The sequence below is a fragment of the Triticum aestivum genome, chromosome 3D (assembly GCF_018294505.1).
Source record: "Triticum aestivum cultivar Chinese Spring chromosome 3D, IWGSC CS RefSeq v2.1, whole genome shotgun sequence".
Lineage (NCBI taxonomy): Eukaryota > Viridiplantae > Streptophyta > Magnoliopsida > Poales > Poaceae > Triticum > Triticum aestivum.
The window spans coordinates 559,653,850-559,676,353 of record NC_057802.1 but is presented as its reverse complement, the minus strand read 5'-3'; the positions used below and the strand labels follow the sequence as shown (position 1 = coordinate 559,676,353).

At 45.1% G+C, this 22,504-nt stretch overlaps 2 protein-coding genes across 2 annotated transcripts; both read left to right on the top strand.

The window, feature by feature from the left end:
• Positions 1–7,359: 7,359 nt before the first annotated feature.
• LOC123075428 (nuclear transcription factor Y subunit B-1) lies at positions 7,360–8,600 on the top strand. Its single transcript, XM_044498033.1, has one exon. It carries the CDS (start codon positions 7,535–7,537, stop codon positions 8,087–8,089), a length of 555 nt encoding a protein of 184 aa, XP_044353968.1. The 5' UTR covers positions 7,360–7,534; the 3' UTR covers positions 8,090–8,600.
• An 8,808-nt stretch (positions 8,601–17,408) lies between these two features.
• LOC123075427 (transcriptional activator hap3-like) lies at positions 17,409–17,965 on the top strand. The gene has a single exon (XM_044498032.1). The coding sequence runs from the start codon at positions 17,409–17,411 to the stop codon at positions 17,925–17,927; it is 519 nt and encodes a 172-aa protein (XP_044353967.1). The 3' UTR covers positions 17,928–17,965.
• The last annotated feature ends 4,539 nt before the right edge of the window (positions 17,966–22,504 follow it).

Below are 22,504 nucleotides of genomic sequence, written 5' to 3'. Positions count from 1 at the left end.
CATTAGAATTACTCCAAAAAGCATTATTATGGATAAAAACATCATAAATATCAGTAAGAAAACATGATGCAAAAATGGATGTATCAGCAGCTCACACCAGAGCAGTGGCGGATGCCTGAGTACGCCGCTGACTCTCCCAACTGGGAGGCTTGGTTCGCCCTCGAACATGAGGAGCAACGGCGTGTAGGCGTCGATGTCGTCCCGCCGCCGTACCCACCGCCGCCCCCGCAGTAGAGCCGGAGGACATGGAGGCGGAGGCGGAGTACCAAGCTGCCCTCGAGGAGGCTCTGCAACATGCGCTGGAGGCTAGCCGCCTCAAGGAGGACGCGCACTGGGATGGGCTGGAGCAAGCCCTTGCCCTGTCGGCGGCGGGGGACTCCGTCCACACCCCGCTCTTCGTGCCGCCACCGCCGCCGCCCGTCGAGCCCAAGCCGGAGCCGGAGCCGGAACCGACACGAAAGCGCTCCCCGCCTCCACCCACTTGGCCGGAGAAGGCCAACACGTGGACGGGCCAGTACCGCAAGTGGGTGAGCGCGCCTCCTGTCCACTTCGTTGCGACACCGGCGCAGGAGGCGGCCCACCTTGAGTGCTGGAAGGCGCACTGGCTCCGTTAGGAGCAGGCCGAGGGCGAGCGGCAGATGCGCTACGAGGCGATGCTCCAACACGACGCGGAGGCGCTCTGGCTCGAGGAGGAGGAGGAGGAGCGCACGCGGCTAGCCGCAATGCCGCCGCCCCAGCAGATGCCGGAGGAGGCTGCCCTAGCAGCGTACTAGGCGGCGTTCGGGTGGGCTGGCCCTGCTCCCGTCTTCATCGACCTCACCGGCGATGGCGACATCGACGCCAAGGGCAAGGGCAAGGCCGATGACGTCTAGGGCAGCGTGCGGGGCGGTAGCAAGCGAGCGCAGACTTTTTTTATGTTTTAATTAATGTTTAATTAGGTTTAAGTGGACTTTGGCCAGCGGTTGACCGGCCACTTATGTTTAATTATGTTTATTTTGTGCGGGCTGTTTTTTTTTCACGCTGGCACATTTGGGTCAGCCTCCCGTTAGACGGTCAAGCCGACCCATTTAAGAATGCGGACGCGCACGTTCGCCTGGCCGACCCAAACAGACGAAAAGTAGAAAAAGCGCGCGTCTGTTTCGGTCGGCCCGTTGGAGTTGCTCATAGTTATTTTGCTTGTAGAAGCCCAGTGCACCCACAGTCAATATCCTCCAAGCAGTTAAATAAAAAAAGCAAAGAAATGATGCGGCCCTAATCCACTGTCCACTTACCTAATGCGCGCGCATAGGAATCCACACCAAGTGGACTGCGGACGCCAAAAGCCCCAAAGATCTTCGCGTGGCCTCCTCGAGTACCCCTCCTTCCTGCTCCCCCAATCCATAGATGGCTAGCCTAGCAGCCAGCCAGCCGTCCTGTCTGTCAGTCTCGTGGAGCACAGTTCAACTGCCGCTTGTTGCCCTCCGGATGGCCCGTCCACCACCACTGACCACACAAAAGCATGGAAAATCGTGCCGAATCAGGCGTCGATCGAATCTGACGGTCCAAAACAGGCCATTTCCCTCAGATGCGATTCCCTGTTCGTCCGGACAGGATCGTTGGACCACTTGGGGCCCGACACATGTGCGCCCGCTCCCCGGATTGGCTGCCCCCCTGCATGCATGCATCGGAGACCGTGCATGCGCCCGGCCTCTGTCTCCACGTACGGCCGGCCGGCCAATTTCATATTCACCCATCCGTGCGCTACTGCCGCAGCAACCTCCCCTCCGTCGCGGATTCCACGGCGTCGCCGCCGGCGATCGAGGTCGGACCGTTATTAAATTAGCAAGGGTGGGTTAGGTTAAGCTGGAACAAGCACTGCAAACTATGCGCAAGCTCGAACTGGCAAAAATGGCCGCACATTCTTTTCTGAAACGAGCCAAGGAAGGCAGCCTCGATTTCTCAAAAAAAAATTGAGAATTTTTTTTCTTGGTATTTGGGGATTAAAGAGTGGGTTATTTTAAGCAAGGCAGCCTCGATTTCTCAAATATTTTATTTTTAGAAGTTTTTTCTCTTAGTGTTTCGGATAAAAAAGTGAGGTTTTTTTTGTGAAAGGTTTTTTTTTCATAATTCAAACAAAGTGATCATTACATTGAGTTCAAAAACAACTTCATCAGCCTAAAAGATTTGTTTTCTTTCTGTCTTGCCTATTTGCCACCCTCCTCTGCCTCACCTTCCATGTACCTTATAATTTACCCTATGTAAGAGTATAACAAATATGTTTGAAAACTAGTTGCTGGTAATTCGCCGTAGGAGAAAAGCTCAAATTCGTTTGGAGGGTATGCTCTTTCAGTTGGGCTATCAAATTTACTGAACAAGACAAAAGTTGCAAAAAAAGGTTACAGGTTATATCTTCAAAACTACCAAGTAGATCAGTACATGGTGCTACGTATACTGTGTGGATGTGCTGGATTCCATAACCTTTGGGTGCAACCAATGAAAGATAATAGCACGAGCTACGTTCAACAAATATGGATGACAGAGTCCAGTAATAGTATTAGTGCAGCATGTCCAGAAAAAAAAGTGCAGCATGAGAGAATTGTAAATTTATTATTATCTGATTGTGTTAGCCTTGTACACCCTCCATTCCAATGAATAAGGCCCACACACTTTTTAAAATTCAACTTGGCTATAAATTACATCAATAATATAAATTTCTGTGACTTAAAAATTATACTGTCAAAATTCCTTTTCAATATTAATTCAATGATATATTTTTTTTGTTACATATAACTCACATATGATTGGTCTAATTTACGGTCAAAGTTAAATTTTGGGATTTGTGCACGCCTTATTCATTAAAATGGAGTATATTTTTTATGACATATTTGGATGATGAAACTATGCAATAGTAGACAACTATGTGCATCAATCGATGCAGAGGTCGGGTTTACCGTTCTTTTTGGAAATAAATCGTTATCGGGAAAGTGCTATGACCAAGGTGGTCATATGTGGCATGCATCTTAGGCAGAAAGCAGCAAAGGGAATTAGTAGCGAATTAGCAAGCTAGCACTAGCTAGAAACATCTTTTTTGTGCCAACAAGGTGCATGTAGATCTAGCAACCTTTTGCGAGCACAGTTAACGCAGCGAGCTAGAGATTTATCCATACAGATTCTTCCCATGACAAAGCTGCCCTGTACACACTGGACCAGCCTTGAGTATTTATACATATTTAATTACGTGCCATGGATGCCTAGCAATAATGTATGCATCTCCAGCTTGTCCAATGTTGACACATGAACGACATGAACAAAATATCTGAGGGTTCTTGCAGCTATAGGCAGCTTTTCCTTTGGACAGATGCAAACCTTGCTTTGCTAGCTATGGGTGGATATGGTGAGTAAGTGGCAGTACGGCACAGTGTTGTTTACGTCTTCTCGAGCTCCTATTTGCCCACGGGTACGGAGATAAAAGAAACTAAAAGTCAGTCAGACGTACGTACCTTTGCATTCGAATAAAGCTAGTTAATCGTGGCAAATCCTCACTTACATATATGCATATCTTGAGGAGAAGGAAAAGTAAGGTTTTGTACGGAAAGTGGTACTATATGTCCACGGCTCGCACCTGCAGGCTAACGATACATGATAGAACCCACTAATGCCTTTCAACTCTCGATCTAATTAATATTTAGATCAACTACAGACCATGATCGACCGGCAGCTAATACTATATGTCAATATGTGTAGTATAGTGCACTAGTAGTCTCAAGCCCGCCCTATAATTGGAGTACTGGTTAATTGCACCAGCTAGTAGGGGTCATTCCATGCTCCTGGACACAATACGCTTATCAACATCGTGCGTATAATCAATATATCTTTTTTTTGCGGGTAATAATCAATATATCTTTGACAAAAAAGAAGACGAAGTCTATCTAGACCCCTGTTTGTTCTGATACGAAAATTTGATGCCACCTTGTCGCCCGTGCATGCACATACATAAGGTCCTGGATGGCATAAAGGTTATTGTTTTTGTATGCCCTGTCACGTCACGGTAATATTGTTTGCTACAAATTTAGAGACGGGGGGGGGGGGGGGGGGGGGGTAGCATAATTGTGCTTAATTAGATGGTTAGCTAGCTATAAACTATCTTACAGAAACGTTTAATTTTTTGATATGGACTAGTACTTAGACTAAGGTTCACCTCATGCAGACATGGTATAATCCAAAAAAGCCATACTTCGAGGGTGCATGGTAATTAACAATTCTCCTCATTAGGCACCGATCCTTCTCCCCGTTGGCCAACACATACCCGGCCGCCTAGCTAGTCAAAAGCACCGATCGAGACAAGCGATTTTGTCTACTAGTACGTCTGCTTGATTTTTATCAAGTATATTGGATTAATCAGGGCTCCTCAAGCGCATGTATACTTAAATAAATCCCCACTTGCGGCAGCAAAAGAACAAACGCTCGACGGCTACGTCCCCGGCCGGACGTGGGTGGGTGAGAGAAGGGATCGGGCTATAATTAGCGAGCGAGCAATATAATTCATCATCATTATCATCAGGGAGGCCGGGAGGATCGGCCCATGGATGTATCCACCAGTTCCTGCCCCCTGGGAACTCACGGGATATACCAATAAGATACTCACACGCATACGATACCGAAATATACTTCTTTTTTTGGCAAAAACAAACAGAAGTGTACTTAATTATTGGCGGAACAAACTCTTGCCGTAGTGACAACAAACAGATGGTACAACGCGTCGATCCATATCATCATTCAGGAACCGAGGCAGACGACGTACACTGCGTCCACTAGTTAATTAGCAGGATTAATCTTTGTGCTACGGACATTGACTGGTTAATAACCAATCAATTACCTAGCTTAGCTAGCTAGCTAGCTAGGCTTCTATATCCAGCAATTTACCTCGCGGAAGTCTATAGGCCGTACGTACCGCTCGTACTGGCTACACCAGTAGTTCCTGTAACGTTGTCTGCAGATCTCGCAAGCGATCTGCTTTGCTGTAAACGTACGTAATCGGATCGTGTTTACCTCCCCGCTACCACACCACTAGCACGTAGTAAGTGACAGTGCTAATATTCTATGGTTAGCTGGCTTAGACGAGCTGAAACGGGAGACCCAGCCTCTAGCGCGTAGGGCGCGCTGGCACCCAATGGATGGTACTTGGTCATCGTTAACCGGCGGCAGGTCTACTGCATGGCCTCGAAATATCCCAAACATGTTTTGGTCTTTGGCTAGCTGCGTGCCATGCTCCTACATGTCGAGCATAGATTTAACTTCCTGATCAGCACGGGCACGGCCGCCCTAATTTTCTCTCCACATGTTAATTGATTGTGTAGGCATTGGATCCATGTTTGGTCATTACTTCAGCGGCCGGAGCATAGCGAGTTCTTTGCGCATATGGAGCAGGAAGCCAAGGAGGTGTTCACTCCTCATGGATGACAGTGTAGTCTTCGCATTGGCGCTCCATTAGCTTAGGATGTTGTTCGCTATTTCTCAAACTATGTTCGTTTGAAGGTTCAGTGTATGGGTTATGTGCATCTTGATATGCATACGCTAAGTGTAGAAACTTTACGCTTGTATCCTCTTGATGACGTTTGAGTGAATAAAACTTTTTCTTATCATAAAAGGCCTAGAAATGCCATCCGGTTGCAATGCCCACGATTGTCCTAAGTAGAGGGAGGGGGGGGGGGGGATTTCTTCCCGTGCAAACAAATGGTGGTCAGAGGCCCTTTGAATCCCCCCTTCCATCTCCGACTCTGAAGCAACATTTGAAATCGTGTGGATTTCTTGGGTCAATGGTGGCCCCTATCCTACGTATTACTCACAAGCTGACCAACCAAACAACTAACTCCACTTTGTCCAAACACTATCGACTACCTAACATTTTGCTAGCTAGGTTTCCTGGGCATTCGGTCAAACTTAAAATTGACGCCGTGGTCAAAAGACATGGGTCGAAGGGATGAAATTCACACGAATGAGGGTGAAGGACGAGGGCTAACGGTAAATGGGGGTTGATGGACATGTTTATGATTTAGGGAGTTGACAAAAATTTGAAACATGGGGAGGGAATGAGTCATTTTTACATCTCGCGCCTACGTCAAAGGTTCCCATAAGTGAACCAAGTGCATTAAGAAGCTCCCACAACAAATATATGACACCAAGTGGTAGGGCCCTCTTAGCTGGCGAGCATTCACTGGAGAGGATGGCAAGTGCGAACTTTTTCATGGCAAGTTTATTTGTAGGGGGTGGCAATTTCTTCAGACTAGCATGCCAATTCCACGGTAGAGAAGTCATCTTTCTTTGAAAAACGGCCACATTTGATCTCGATCAAACCACTGTGAGTGTGTTCCCTGGGAGTTCCTTCCCAGCGAACGTCGCCAGTTAGCATTACCGAAACAATAAGAATGCTTTGAGTGAGGCCAATTAAGTGCTAACAATTCCCTTTTTTAAGCCCTGAACCATAGAACAATCGTTCTACAGTAATCTTCACTAAATAGTAAGTACTTCACAAAATAGAGGAGAAAAAGGGAAAAGCTAAAAAAAGTCATTGGAGAGTACAAAAACAACTATCTAATGCCAGTTCTAGGTAACATGGGATTTTTTTTTAGAAGAGTGAATTGCATTGTAGGTCCCCGAGGTATTTCAATGGTGTCATGTACGTCGCATAACTATGAAAATCATTATCCAAGTCCTTAAAGTGTAATAAGTGTATCATTCAGGTCCAAAATCAGTTCAATACTAAAGTGGTCCGAGAATCTATATGTTGCCTATCATTACACACTTATTGTACTTCGAGGACCTGAATGACAATTTTCATAGTTTGAGAAACTATGTGACATCCCTGAAATAGTTCAAAGATGTACTGTGAATTTCCCTCTTTTTAGAAGCATGCAATCCTTGAAACAGACAACATGTTTGTCTCTGATCATGTGTCCTAGCAGTTCCAAGTCCTGCCTTAGGGCATATAATGCCATTTCTGAAGACGAAATACCCTCGCGAAGATGTCCGTGTGGCGGTCGAAGACACTGCATTGGCACGGGGCCGGCCATGAACAGACAATGGAAATCGAAAAAAAATCAACCAGTCAGGCAGGCCGGCCGGCGGGCCTGAGCACCGCCGCGTGCGTGATTAAGGAAGGCCAGCTCCGGCCGCTGCGTAGCTACAGTGCAGTAGGTGCGTAGGTTTGCAGGGGTGCAGGCACTGAGAGCCAGTCGTCGTCGTCACCCAGACGGACAGAGCCACGAGCAGGAGCACGAGGCCGCAGGCGGAGACATTTCAACGCGCCCAGCCCAGCCACCAACACAGCCCAGCATATTCTCCCTCCTCATTCATTTATATATGTACCCGCTCCGCCACCAGCCGGTTACAAGTGTAAGCACCACGGCGAGACGAAAAGTAGCCACGCTCCTGCACCGCCCCGCCCCGCCGTGTCCAGTCCATTCAATTCCCAAGCCGGTCACGCCCACGCACCGCCCGTATAAAAGACGAGAGCTTAGCTAGCCAGCGACCCAAGATCGAAGGAGCAGATCGACCGATGGCCGACCACCACTATACCCATCTCGGCGGCGGCAGCGGGAGCGGCAGCGGCGGCGGTGGCGGGGGCAGCCCGCCGGAGCGGCTGCACGGCGGCGGCGGGTCGGGGGACCAGGGCATCAAGGAGCAGGACCGGCTGCTGCCCATCGCCAACGTGGGGCGGATCATGAAGCAGGTGCTGCCCCCCAACGCCAAGGTGTCCAAGGAGGCCAAGGAGACGATGCAGGAGTGCGTGTCCGAGTTCATCAGCTTCGTCACCGGGGAGGCCTCCGACAAGTGCCACAAGGAGAAGCGCAAGACCGTCAACGGCGACGACGTCTGCTGGGCCTTCTCCGCGCTCGGCTTCGACGACTACGTCGACCCCATGCGCAGGTACCTCCTCAAGTTCCGCGAGCTCGAGGGCGACCGCGCCGCCGCCGCCGCCTCCTCCCGCGGGGGCCTCCCCGTCCCCGACGCCTCCACCTCCGGCGCCGGCGCCAGCGGCTCCGGTAATTTCATGTTCGAAGCCATGGACAGGAGGGATAACACCGGGCCCGGCACCGGCAGGCAGTTTTGAACCACTAATACCTACTCCATCATCAGATCAGGCACGCGTCCATCTTCTTGCTTGATCCATCCCACAAGTGCTACCTAGCTACACCTTAATTACTCTCTCCATATTCTTATTAGAGAGGTGACCAGCTAGCTAGTGGCGGAATTAGGAGTAGCTGCTAGTGGGTAGTAGCAGAGAAGAGTAGTTGTTCTTCTGATTAATTTATCTGTTGTGTGTTGGAGATGGATGAAAGACAAGTAAAGGAAGACGATCACTAGGATCGATGGATGGACCGCGACCACGACGGCCGGGGCCGGCGACCGCGACACGGCGGAGTTGGAATTAATTGGAGAATGATGCATGATCGATTCGATCTGATTACGTGTCCAGATTAATATTTATGTGGCAAATTAGTGTATGCTGCGCAACTTGGATCAGCTCAAGTACATTGTTTTCCAACTTCAGTGATTAAGATTGTAGATCAATTTCAATTTATCGATGTGCCTTTGGTTTTTCTGCTAGCTCTAATTTGGATATGACTGGGTTAATTAACTCATTCATATATATACTGGCAGCAGCGAGCTCATCCATATATACACGCTGAGGAAGTTTTCTGAATACTGACTTTTTGGGCATTAGTAGGTATATATATACCTAATAATAGGTACAAGCACGCCAATAATGTTCTGCACATTATTTTTTTAGGGGAGTTCTGCACACTACTTTTTCTTGAACATAGTACAATCGAAATCGCTCAAATACACAAGCATACACTCACCCCTATGAACGCATGCAGGCACATCCTACCCCTATGAGCACCTCCAAAAGACTCAGCCGGCATAGCATCTTAACATTGACGAAGTCACCACAGACGCCTTGTAGTCGGCGGGAACGTTTTCTCCCACTGAACGAACATCGCTGCAAAGTCTGAAATAAATCCAGAAAAATGCAAACACAAATGTCAAGTCTAGGACTTGAACGCAAGTAGGTTAGGGATATCACTGTCCTCCTAACTATTCAACCACGTGTTGGTTCGGGTTCTGCACATTACTTGTACTGTCTTCATTTTTTTTTTTGCGACGGTAAGAGAGTTTTATTCCATAGGGATAGGGTTACAATCAAGTGGCACCAACTCCTCAATACATGGTGGAAAACTACCGAGCCATACAACAGTTGTACTTTCTGTACGGCTATACAATGCCAAACGATGTGCTACCCTATTCTGCTCACGCTTAATTTTTGACGGAATAAACTCGCGAACACCCATGTACTGTCTTCATCACCTATACGAAAGTCCAACTTACTAAAAAAAACTACTAGATGAATTATGAAGATTTGGTTACGTATGAGGAATATATTTGGTTAGGATGATGCAGGCGTTGCTCCCTCTCCATTTGCAAGAAAATTCTCGAGGCTTGGGTTAAGAGCTGCTCGGCATCACTGTGATTTCTCTGTTTTGGCTCCCACTCTACCCCTCTCTCTTACTCTCTGTTCCAAAATAATTGAAGTTCTAGATTTATCCTAAATTAAACTTTATTAAGTTTGACCAAGTCAATATAAATATATATCAACATCTACAACACCAAATTTGCTTCATTAGGTTCACTATGAAATATACTTTTTATATTGTATATATTTAATGTTGTAGATCTTAGTGGCTTTTTCTAGACTCGGTGAAACTTCAAAAAGTTTGACTTAAAAAAGTTCTAGAACTTCAATTATTTAGCAACGAAGAGAGTGGAACGGCTAACACACCCATAGGTCTTCCCAAAATGATAGATGTATACTGAAATCAAATCTTGAGAAAGATGTCCATACGTATATGTGTGTATATTTTATTCCATGCGATCCATAAAACGGATCGGGTTCCACTATCAAGAGATAAATGAACAGAAACAAAAAACAATGTGTATATACATTTGATTATAGATATATATTGAAATTCAATATTGAAACAAGGGCTTGCATGAGTATATATAGAAATATGTTTTTATACCAAATTTTGTTTCATTTTCGAAATTGCCAGGTGTGTGCGTCCATATGCTGGTATAGTGTTAGTATCTTGTCAGTATATCACGCGGTCTTAAATGTTCATAGGACGCAGAAATTGATGTCCGTTAATTATGACATAATAACTAGCATGTTCTATGAGTGGTTGCAGAGAGTGAGCACCTGCATGCTCCCAATAATTCAGGCAGGTGCATCACTATTCATGCATACACTATACGTATAGTGCATGGCAAACGCTGGAATGTCCTTTTTGTAGGTTCAAAGGCTCTTTTGTATGAGAAATACATCAGCCATGCAATTTCCTTGCCAAAACCTAATTGATATAACCATACTACACTTATATCGTGGAGCTAGGTCGACATGCTGGTTTGAAAGGAAAAAAAACGCTGGACTACAGCCTTTGAAGCTGCAGGTCCTCTTATTCCTTTGATTTTTGCGGGTAAAGGTCCTCTTAATTCCTTGACCAGCTTATGACCAAAAATAGCTCATCTGGCCAGTTTAGCATAAGCTGTACACAGTTTGAATATAAACGTATTCTTATTTTGCTTGTTTCTGGGTTGTTATTGTCATCTTGATCTAGCTATATATAGACTATAGGTATGCATGCAGGAGTGTCCAGTTTATGCTCATCGTGGAATATATATGCATGAAAAGCGTGCGTCCAAAACGTCTGAATCAATCATGCACAATTGATAGTTTCTTCAACAAGAAACATTCGAGTAGGTTTTTGACCTTTCAAATGATTTGCTTATTTGGGCACCCTGCTGGCAGATGGTACTCTACAATAATAGCACTTGCTTTATCTTGTTGGAATCATTGAATTTCTGCCCCACAATTATAGCCATCAATGTACTATGTACTGTTCAAGATACAGAAGTTAGCACAGAAGCGGTTGTGGGCTTGTTGCTGGTGAATGTCCTAGAGTGCTCCTTAGATTATTGCTTGTTTCGGACATAACCCTAGAGCCAGACAACACAACAAACATGTTTTGGCAATTTGGTTTATCTGAACAAATTACACGGAAAGTGACAACTGAGAAAACACTCAGATATTACGTGAATATCACTTGTAATCTGCCGGTTTTAGGGGGCTTACTTGCTACTCCAGATCTGAATAAAACAATTGCATTAATAGAATGGAAATTAGGTTAATTTGTGGACCCTAGAATTTAGGGGTTACCATCACTAAAACTACTCCTACTAATTTCTTTCTAGAATTTGGAGGCCCTCCTACTGATGTCTTTCTAGAGGCAGTAATTCCAGTTTTCTAGAGAAAAATGATCAATTATATTAGCTAATGTATTTGTCAACCGCCTGCTCCTACTAATGTATTTTTAGAGAAAAATGATGGATTATATTAGCTAAAATTACTCCTACTGACTTCTTTCTAGAATATGGAGGCCCTCCTTCTAATTTCTTTCTAGAGGCAGTAATTCCATTTTTCTAGAGAAAAATGATCGATTATATTAGCTAATGTGCTTAAAGCTAGAGGTTATTTTTCTTGCTAATAGTACCTGCATGGTCTCATTCTTACGGCTCTACTTAACGTACCATGGTAAATTGTGTGTCTCAATTCTTAGCCTCTAACTTTCAACACTACTCCCTCTCCTTTTACTTTGCATATAAGTTTTGTCTTAAATCAAACTTTGTAAAGTTTGATCATATTATATTTAAAAATAGCAACATCTACAACACCAAAAGAATATAATATGAAAGTAGATTCCATGATGGATCTAATGATATGGATTTGGTATGTAAATGTTATTATTTTTTCTATAAACTTGGTTCTTCAAAAAGATTGAGTTCAGATAAACCTAATATGTAGAGTAAAAGAAATCAAGAGAGTACTATCTCAAGTGAAAAAATAAGGCACACATAAGGAAGCTCGTCCCAGATAGATGCACACATAAGGAAGCTCGTCTCAAATGTTATTAACATTACAAAATGGAATATCTAGATCAAGATCGGAAGCCTCCATCACCGTCAGACATGGAGGGGCTCCACAACATGGATGTGGATCTAGACGAGAACACCACCCACACCACGTCATTTGTGAAGTCGGTGCAGAAGGGCAACTTTTATTTTAAATAGAATGTATAAGAGAGACGCCCATAGTATATATAGAAACTTTAATTCACATCAATGATGGGTTTGAACCTAGGTGGTCGATTTTGTAAATCCATACTCTCTTGGCCAAGTGAATTAGGCTCACTCCCTAAGGGCCACTCCCAACGATTTGGCTATTAACACGTCATCCTAGGTGGTGGATGACTTTTAGATACAACCACCCCAATGAATTGTCTCTTAGGTCTTGTATCTAAGTGATGTTGCAGGACAATTATATTCGAGCACCTAGTTAGGTCACACCCGTTTGATTTGCCCCTAAATTCAGAAAACCAGAAAAGGACCCCTAAACCAAAAAATGTGTCTCAGCTCTTAGGTCTTGTAGTTAGTGTTCACATGAGCTCAGATGAACAGTAAAATCCAGAAAAAGAGAAAAAAATAAAACAATTCAGAAATTTTTTGTGGCAAACACTAACAATTGTTTTGAGTTCTTGCAAAGTTTCATCTTGAAATAACATTCGTGGAAGTTGTCGAAAAAAAACAAATGATGAAACTTTGCAAGAAATCAAAACTGTCAATTTTTACTACAAAAAAGAGAATTTTTTGAAAAAATTAATATTTTTTTGGATTTTACTGTTCAGGCCGAGATCATATGGGCTCGAGCTGTGATGGGGATTTTCCAACCCCTTTTCATGAATGCAAATGACATGCACATATAGGTGATGTTTTTCCAAATATTTTGATATCTTATTTGTATTTTTCTTAGTTAATATTAATCTGTTATGAAGTTTTCAAAGTGACAATCAAACAATCAAAGGGTAAAGGTATAAGAGGAGCAAATGAGCTTGGCTAGAAATGAGGGTTTTTTGAATTTAGGGGCAAATCTAACGTGTGTGACCCAGCTAGGGGCTCAAATCTAATTATCCCTAATTTGTTTAGGGGTCATGCTGGCATCTCAACATTGTGGCCTAAGTTTGGAGAGCAGGAAATTAGAGAGAAAATCAAGAGGAAAGCCACACCGGATGTAGTTATTAATTTCATTGCGTAGGAAAACAGGCTAAGAGCCATATCTCCACTAACATTCAGCTCTCCTCTCTCTCTTCTTTAATTGTTGTGTTACCTTAGCATTTTGTCTGTGAAACCATGCTAAGAGCCAAGCATTGTGAGTAGCCTAAGGCCACATAATTTAGAAACACGGTGCACACGTGCACACACCTTCCTGGGCTTGGTTGCAGCCTTGTTTGGCTTCGGTGCGACATTGGCGGCAGCACGCTTGGCCTTGGGGGAGTCCTTGGAGCATGTTAACCTTAGCGAGCTCGCCGTCAGTGGTGAACCATCAAGGCTAGACGAACAACATCTTCTTGTAGTTGGCCACATCATGAACTGTCAGCCATTAGGGATGCCCTTTTGCTTGGCGGCAGAGGGCACGGCTTCAGGCCTAGCAAGGCCGGAGAAAGGCAACCTATTGGGAGAAAGGATGATTAGTTGGGGTGTAAGTAGATTTTGGTGTTTATATACTCATAAATCTTGGCCCTAATGAGATGGCTAGTTTTCCGAGACAGATTCACGCAGAAAGCCATGTCAAATGAAAGTTTTCATCAATTGCCATCTCGACTGAGAAAACATCAGCAACGGTGTAAAAAATGTTGAGATATATTGCCTGTCATTCTCCACTTGTTCAAAATCTTTTATGAAGTGATAGGCGCATGAGATTTAATATAGTATTAGAGCCAAGACCTGAGTTCAATACCATGCCAACGTACTATTAAGGGAAATAGATGCTAGCTATATGGATCGTTTATCCCAGGTCTAAGGTCTGAAGAAGGCTAGAAAAGAGAAAGAGTGTTGAAATAGATTGCATGTCATTCTTCGTCGATACATCTTTTTGTGTGAACTGGTTGTTAGAAGCATGCAATTCAAAACAAAATGGAACTGCATTGGGTGTAAAGTTCAGTAAACTACCGTTTCTACCAGTTTCAAAGGCATGCCCTTGAATCTTGATAATGCTGACAGAAGGACGTAGGAGCAGGAACAATGAAGACAAATCTGTACAGCAAGGACGGATTAACTGACCATGATGCATGCTCAGCGAGTAGGTGGACGTTTGGGTTGGTAGTAACTGTTAGCCTGAAATTACACATCTGGACCAATAGCCAGCGGATTAACCAGTTGTCCGACATGCACTCCGGCGTTGTCTTGTCACATTAACCTATAGCCCTGCCACACATCTATACTGTAAGAGAAAACTTAATTATAGCTACCCCCTGACAAACATAATGCTTGGTCAGGATGATCTCGTGAGACAATAAATCGCAATTAGTCTTGCATGTGAATGTGTACCGCAGTTGCTATCCTTGCACCGGCCAGAACAAGATGGAGGCAGGAAAAAAACCACACGAAAATCAACCAACGGCACACTGTTCGGCAGTCGGCACAAACGGGCATAGTATACTCGGAGCCACGATGATCGAGAGCGGTACTCAATGGCGATGGTTCCAGCCAATGGGGAGCTAATCTAGCAGTCATGGGGAAGAGCAAGAACACGGCCGCAGGAGGAGGCGGCAGAGGCATCAAAAGGCGAGCCTCTCCACCATTGGCTAGCCGATCCTCTTTTGGTGCACGCCGTTTTGCTTGTTTGAGAAGGCTGCAACCAAATCGGGAGCCTTTTGATCTGGTGGCCCTTCGCAACTCCATCGAGCCGATTCCCAGTATCATACTCCTGTTCCTGTATACTCTCATGTTTCTTTTTGACCTCTTTGATTCTTTTTTTAGAAGAGGAGGATCACCCCTGGCCTCTGCATTAAAGTGATGCATGCAGCCCCTTTATTAAACAAAGTAACCAAAAGGTCTGTAGTCCAAAACAAGCTCGCTCAGAGCTGAAAATGTAAACAGAAAGGTAAAACTTGCCACAACCGGTGAAAATAGGACAAGATGCCTACACACCTAGCTTATTACTGGACCGTCATCCGAACCGGTTGTAGATATCCCGAGGTACCATCTCCCATCGGGTAGACCCAGTAACTAAAGGCTCCCCGTTGCCTTCCGCAGGGGTGAGTAACGACCACGTACGGATCCAAGCAGTGTCCCTATAGATAACCTGCAAAAAGTTTGTACAAGTCTGTCTATTAAAAAACATATCATTTCTGCAATTCCATATAGCCCAAAGTAATGCGCATACTCCTATTCGAATATGTTTCGCAATATTTGTCTCAACTCTATTTAGCCACGTCCCAAATAACGTGTGAATGCTATTTCGAAGGGTAATATTAAAGGCCCTATGAACTGAACGCCATAGTAGTTTGGCCAGCGGACAATCGAGAAAGAGGTGTTTAATAGTTCATTTTGATCACAAAAGCTACATCTTTGACTACCCACCCAATTACGTTTTGCCAAGTTATCCTTAGTCAGAACCACCTCCTTTGTGAACAAACCACATGAAGACTTTGATTCTTAACGACACTATGATCTTCCAAATATGTACCGATTTCGGAATTGGACCAGCGTCAATTAGGTCCACATGATTCGTAGGATATAAAAAATGTAGCAACAGAAAAAAATACGGAAAGGAATGTCATGTCCATTCAAATTCTAGAGGACTTGAATTTGTTTGACTGCATGACAGGAAAAATAAAGGATCTTTTCCAAGACACTTGAGTGGATGCTAAATTTTCTTTGAAATGTAGTACAAATGATTTCTTGGAAAAAATTCTACATGATTCAATCCTACAAATAAACGACCAACATAAGTAAAAAATTTGAAAATTTTAATTCCTCCAAAAATGCAATGAAAATCATAGGAATATATTTTTTCTTTCTATGATGATACTGTTCATCTGTTTCAAACAAGGGAATCTCCATTTTTTCTTTGAATTGAGTTTCATAGGGGAAATGAATGAAATTTACGATCCAACCTCTTTTTTATATTCCTATGCAAAAAAGAGACAAAGGCCATAAGAGCACCTCCAGCTGCTTCCCAAAAAAACTTCTCCTATAAGTGCTTATTGGGGCCCTCCTAAAAACATTACTGGTTTCCACTTGTGCGCTGTAGTAGCAGATCCCAATACAACTTTCTATGTATACGTAGCCTGACATATGTGCCCCACATGTCAGTGGGTAGTCTCTCTATCTATATCCCTTTCTCTCTTCCATGCATGGAGACACCGGTGGCACGATGGGGCGGGGGGGGGGGGGGGGGTGTGCTAGGGCGCGGGCGATGCTGGCAGCAAAGGGTGTGCGGCGGCAAGGCGACGAAGGCCTGGTAGTGTGGCGTGGCAGCGAGTGGACGACGGCACAGCGCGGCGGTCTGGTGGGCGACATCGACGACAGAGGTGTGGTGGTGCAGCAGGCGGTGGTGTGAGGGCTTCCGGCGGCGATGTGTGGCGGGGGCATGGTGGTCGGGCGATTGGTCGGGCGGCAGTCCGGTGAGTATCGACTATGGACTAGCGTCATTTGCAGCGGCGTGCTAACGTGGTATGCATTGGAAAAATTATAGGTCTTCCCCTCTATATAGGGGAAGAAGGGGTGTTTTTTGGGTGAGCACCAAAAAATTGCTGGTTGACAATCTTTCGGTGGTCATTTTGCTCAAAATACATGCCCAAGTACTCTGCACTTGTACATCAAAATGTTCTAAACGAACCATTTTTGTAGTTAAATAAGCTAGCTAGTTGCATATTTTTGATATGATGGAGCATCACCAAAATTTGCTTGTCAACAATATTTCGATGGCCATTTTGCTCAAAAGATATATACAAGTACTCTACACTTGTAATTCAAAATGTTGTAAAATCCTTTACTTTCTATTCAACAAGCTTGTTGGATTGTTTTTCAATTTGATGCACCATTGTTGAAAATTTGCAGGCCAATAATCTTTGAGTGGACATTTTGCTCAAATGATATACGCATGTACTCAGCACTTGTAGTTAAAAATGTTCAAGATAGGCCTTTCTTTTTTATTCCACAAGCTAGTTGGATATTTTTAATCTCGCAGGCAAATAAATGTAACGGGCGTAATTTTTAAATTATAATGACGAATCATTTACCAGCATGGAGTGGTGGACAACTGGGTCACGACATACATTCCACACTTTTTAAGCAGAACGAGATAAAAGTTGGGTAAGCAAGGCAAAAAGCCACGGCTCTCAGTGTATAAAAAGAGCCGCGGCTCTTCAGCATTGGCAATATGAGTACCAGTGCGAAGACTACTTTCGGCGTGACCGAACTATATATCTTGTTGTGACGAAGATCACATACATACCTTATCCACACTAAATATGATGAATAGAGAGGATTTCATCCATTTCTCCGGTTTTACCCAACAACCGGGGCGCCTCAGCCTTCCTAGGGCGCCATCAACCTCAGGCTCTTCCTCGGGAGATCCCAATGGGCAAGAAGGCCTCCTGCCGATCGCCAACGTGGGGCGGATCATGAAGCACGTGCTGCCGCAGGAGGCCAAGGTCTCGAAGCACGCCAAGGAGGTGATCCAGGAGTGCGCCACGGAGTTCATCGGCTTCGTCACGGGCGAGGCCTCGGAGCGGTGCCGGCGGGAGCGGCGCAAGACGGTGAACGGCGACGACATCTGCCACGCCATGACCACCCTTGGCCTCGACAACTACGCCGGTGCCATGCGCAGGTACCTGCAGAGGTACCGCGAGGGCGAGGAGCTCGCGGCGGCGCTCAACAACCACAGCAGGTCACCGGCTCCGCCGCCGCCAGGTGACGGCATGATCCAGATCGATGTCTGGGGCGAGCTGTCCAACTCCAGGGGCAACGAGAAGCATGGCAGGGATTAACTATATACCATCCCGATCGATCGATTGCTCTGAAGTTGTTTCGATCTTCTTGTGTTTTCGGTCTTCGATCTAGCTAGCTATTGCTTATGCAGTGCTATGTTCGGTTCCTACAAAAACTGCACCGACATTGTACTATTGTTACTTCTATCTACTAATGCAATCGATATGTACCTGCTGTACCTGAAATTATTTCGACTTGTATTAATTGTTTTTAGCATGCATGACATCTTTAGAATGATTTTTTTACAAGAATTTGAGCAAATTTTGTTTGCTGTCAGAATAATCTCTATTTTTTAATAAATAGTGCGTACGTACTATTTAGTACCATTTGTAATGCAGAATGATTAGCACACCTGGTCCTGACGCGCGTCTCACTATTTGGCAGAAGTTTTGTGGAAAGAAGATGAGAAACTAGAAAGCATGGCCCATAGGCTCCAACTGGCTGCATATTCTGGGTAAAGAAAGCAACGCAATCGATCTGAGCTATTGGGTCTTTTGATTGCTCTCAGGTGTAGCCAGAGGGTTTTTCTATCCCATTGCTCTATGGTGGGTTGTATTAAATTCATGTGCACCCAATGGCATAAGAAGATGGTTGGATCGAAGAGCTCAAAAGGGCATCGTAACTTAGGGTGAATTTGCACTGCACTATAAAGTTTGTAGGGACCACTTCTTGCACAATTCCTTCCCCTTTTCATATTTGGATGTCAGTATTCGTCGTGCTGAAAGACTTCCGCATCGTACATCACGCGCGGTTGTTATATATTTGTTGCCCGGGAAAGCGATTTCTGCGGCATAAGGCTGTTCGACAACAAGTGTCAAGTTGCGAAGTGAGGATTGTCCAGAAACGCACTACGTAATAAAATTTTATCACCTCGGGTGATGCAATTAATGATGATGTTCGCATGCAGTGAGGTTCTTTTTGCACAAACACCGCCCACTCATTGGCGCTTGTAAGGGTGCCTGCAACTATAAGAAGCAATAGCTTAATAGTAGTTTGATTTGTCTAACTCATTGAGCAAGTTAGTGTGCACTTCTAGGCTCGTAAAGGAACCACATCACCGCTGTGAAGTTCTTATTGGATAGTCGTTTACTGACGTATCTTGAGGAGCGGGTACCCTTTATTCCGTATCGCACTAAGAGAGAAGGACATGTACTCGAAATTTTAGACTCTAATAAATAGTGCATTTCTAGCAACTACCAATTTGTTACTTGATTAGTATGTTATACTCATCTTTTATGTGCAGGTCCTAGTGTTGGCCTTGTTTATTTCACTAATAAATGCGGCTCACAATCTAAGCAATAAATTAAATAAAACTTCTTGTTTTTGCAATAGAGGTGATGTGTCCAATTAGCATTTTCTTTGTTCTCAACAAATCAGAAGCAACGGCTCAGCCTAAGTGAAGGAAATATGCCCTAGAGGCAATAATAAAGTTGTTATTTTATATTTCCTTATATCATGATAAATGTTTATTATTCATGCTAGAATTGTATTAACCGGAAACTTGATACATGTGTGGATACATAGACAAAACACCGTGTCCCTAGTAAGCCTCTACTAGACTAGCTCGTTAATCAAAGATGGTTAAGTTTCCTAACCATAGACATGTGTTGTCATTTGATGAACGGGATCACATCATTAGGAGAATGATGTGATGGACAAGACCCATCCGTTAGCTTAGCATAATGATTGTTAAGTTTTATTGCTATTGCTTTCTTCATGACTTATACATATTCCTTTTACTATGAGATTATGCAACTCCCGAATACCGGAGGAATACCTTGTGTGCTATCAAACGTCACAACGTAAGGGTGAATATAAAGATGCTCTAAAGGTATCTCCGAAGGTGTTTGTTGGGTTGGCATAGATCAAGATTAGGATTTGTCACTCCGAGTATCGAAGAGGTATCTCTGGGCCCTCTCGGTAATGCACATCATGATAAGCCTTGCAAGCAATGTGACTAATGAGTTAGTTGCGGGATGATGCATTAGGAACGAGTAAAGAGACTTGCCGGTAACGAGATTGAACTAGGTATGAAGATACCGACGATCGAATCTCGGGCAAGTAACATACTGATGACAAAGGGAATAACATATGTTGTCATTGCAGTTTGACCGATAAAGATCTTCGTAGAATATGTGGGAACCAATATGAGCATCCAGGTTTCGCTGTTGGTTATTGACTGGAGAGGTGTCTCGGTCATGTCTACATAGTTCTCGAACCCGTAGGGTCCGCACACTTAACGTTCGATGACGATTTTGTATTATATGAGTTACGTGATTTGGTGACCGAATGTTGTTTGGAGTCCCGGATGAGATCACGGACATGACGAGGAGTCTCGAAATGGTCAAGAGGTAAAGATTCATATAGGACGATAGTATTCGGACACCGTAAGTGTTCTGGGGGTACCGGGTACGTATCAGGTCACCGGAAGGGGTTCCGGGCAACCCCCGGCAACCTATATGGGCCTAATGGGCCAAGAGTTGGACAGACCAGCCCCAAAAGGGGCTGGTGCGCCCCCTATAGGCCGAATAGGAGGAGAAGGAAAGGAAAGGGAGGATTCAGCCTCCCCTTTTCCTTCCCATCCCCCCTCCCTTTCCTTCCCCCTCCGATGTATATGGAAAGGGGAGGCCGACTTGGAGGAGGCACCCAAGTAGGATTACTCCTAATTGGGGCGCCCCTTGCAGCCCCTCTTCCTCTCCCACCTATATATATGTGGGGAGGGCACCGCTAGAACACACAGCATTGATTCCTAGCCATGTGCGGCGCCCCCCTCCACAGTTTACGCCTCCGGTCATATTGTCGTAGTGCTTAGGCGAAGCCCTGCGCGGATCACTTCACCATCACCGTCACCACACCGTCCCGACGAAACTATCCCTCGACACTTTGCTGGATCAAGAATTCGAGGGACGTCATGGAGCTGAACGTGTGCAGAACCCGGAGGTGTCGTACGTTCGGTACTTGATCGGTCGGAACGAGAAGAAGTTCGACTACATCAACCGCGTTGTCAAACGCCTCCGCTTTCGGTCTATGAGGGTACGTGGACACACTCTCCCCCTCTCATTGCTATGCATCTCCTAGATAGATCTTGCGTGAGCGTAGGAATTTTTTGAAATTGCATGCTACATTACCGATCAGTGGCATCCGAGCCAGGTCTATGCGTAGATGATATGCACGAGTAGAACACAAAGAGTTGTGGGCGGTGATAGTCATACTGCTTACCACCACTGTCTTATTTTGATTCGGCGGTATTGTTGGATGAAGCGGCCCGGACCAACCTTACATGACCACGTTCATGAGACCGGTTCCACCGACAGACATGCAACTAGTTTTGTATAAAGGTGGCCGGCGGGTGTCTGTTTCTCCAACTTTAGTTGAATCGAATTTGACTGCGGCCGATCCTTGATGAAGGTTAAAACAGCAAACTTGATAAATCACTGTTGTGGTTTTGATGCGTAGGTAAGTACGGTTCTTACTAGAAGCTCGTAGCAGCCACGTAAAACTTGCAACAATAAAGTAGAGGATGTTTAACTTGTTTTTGCAGGGCATGTTGTGATGTGATATGGTCAAGACATGATGTGATATACATACGTTATTGTATGAGATGATCATGTTTTGTAAAAGTTATCGGCAACTGGCAGGAGCCTTATGGTTGTCGCTTTGTTGTATGAAATGCAAACGCCATGTAATTGCTTTACTTTATCACTATGCGTTAGCGATAGTTGTAGAAGCAATAGTTGGCGAGACGACCACGATGCTACGATGGAGATCAAAGTGTCAAGTGTTGGGGAACGCGGTAATTTAAAAAAAAACCTACGCACACGCAAGATCCATCTAGGTGATGCATAGCAACAAGAGGGAAGAGTGTTGTCTACGTACCCTAGTAGACCAAAAGCGGAAGCGTTATGAAAATGCGGTTGATGTAGTCATACGTCTTCATGATCCGACCGATCCTAGTACTGAAAGTACGGCACCTCCGCGATCTGTACATGTTCGGCTCGGTGACGTCCCACGAACTCTCGATCCAGCTGAGTGTCGAGGGAGAGCTTCGTCAGCACGACGGTGTGATGACGGTGATGATGAAGTTACCGACGCAGGGCTTCGCCTAAGCACTACAACGATATGACTGAGGTGGAATCTGTGGAGGGGGGCACCGCACACGGCTAAGACAACTGTCAACTTGTGTGTCTATGGGGTGCCCCCCTCCCCGTATATAAAGGAGTGGAGGAGGGGGAGGGACGGCCCTCTATGGCGCGCCCAAGGGGAGTCCTACTCTCACCGGGAGTAGGATCCCCCCCCCTTCCCTAGTTGGATTAGGAGAGGAAGGAAGGGGGAGAGAGGGGAAGGAAAGGGGGGCCGGCCCCCCACCCAATTCGGATTGGGCTTGGGGGGGCGCCCCCTCCTATGCTCCCTTCTCCTCTCTCCCACTATGGCCCAATAAGGCCCATATACTTCCCGGGGGGTTCCGGTAACCTCCCGGTACTCCGGTAAATGCCCGAACTCACCCGTAACCATTCTGATGTCCAAACATAGCCATCCAATATATCGATCTTTATGTCTCGACCATTTCGAGACTCCT

Coding starts and splice junctions, on each gene's coding strand:
- LOC123075428 (XM_044498033.1), top strand. CDS start 7,535: ATGGCCGACCACCACTATACCCATCTCGGCGGCGGCAGCGGGAGCGGC.
- LOC123075427 (XM_044498032.1), top strand. CDS start 17,409: ATGATGAATAGAGAGGATTTCATCCATTTCTCCGGTTTTACCCAACAA.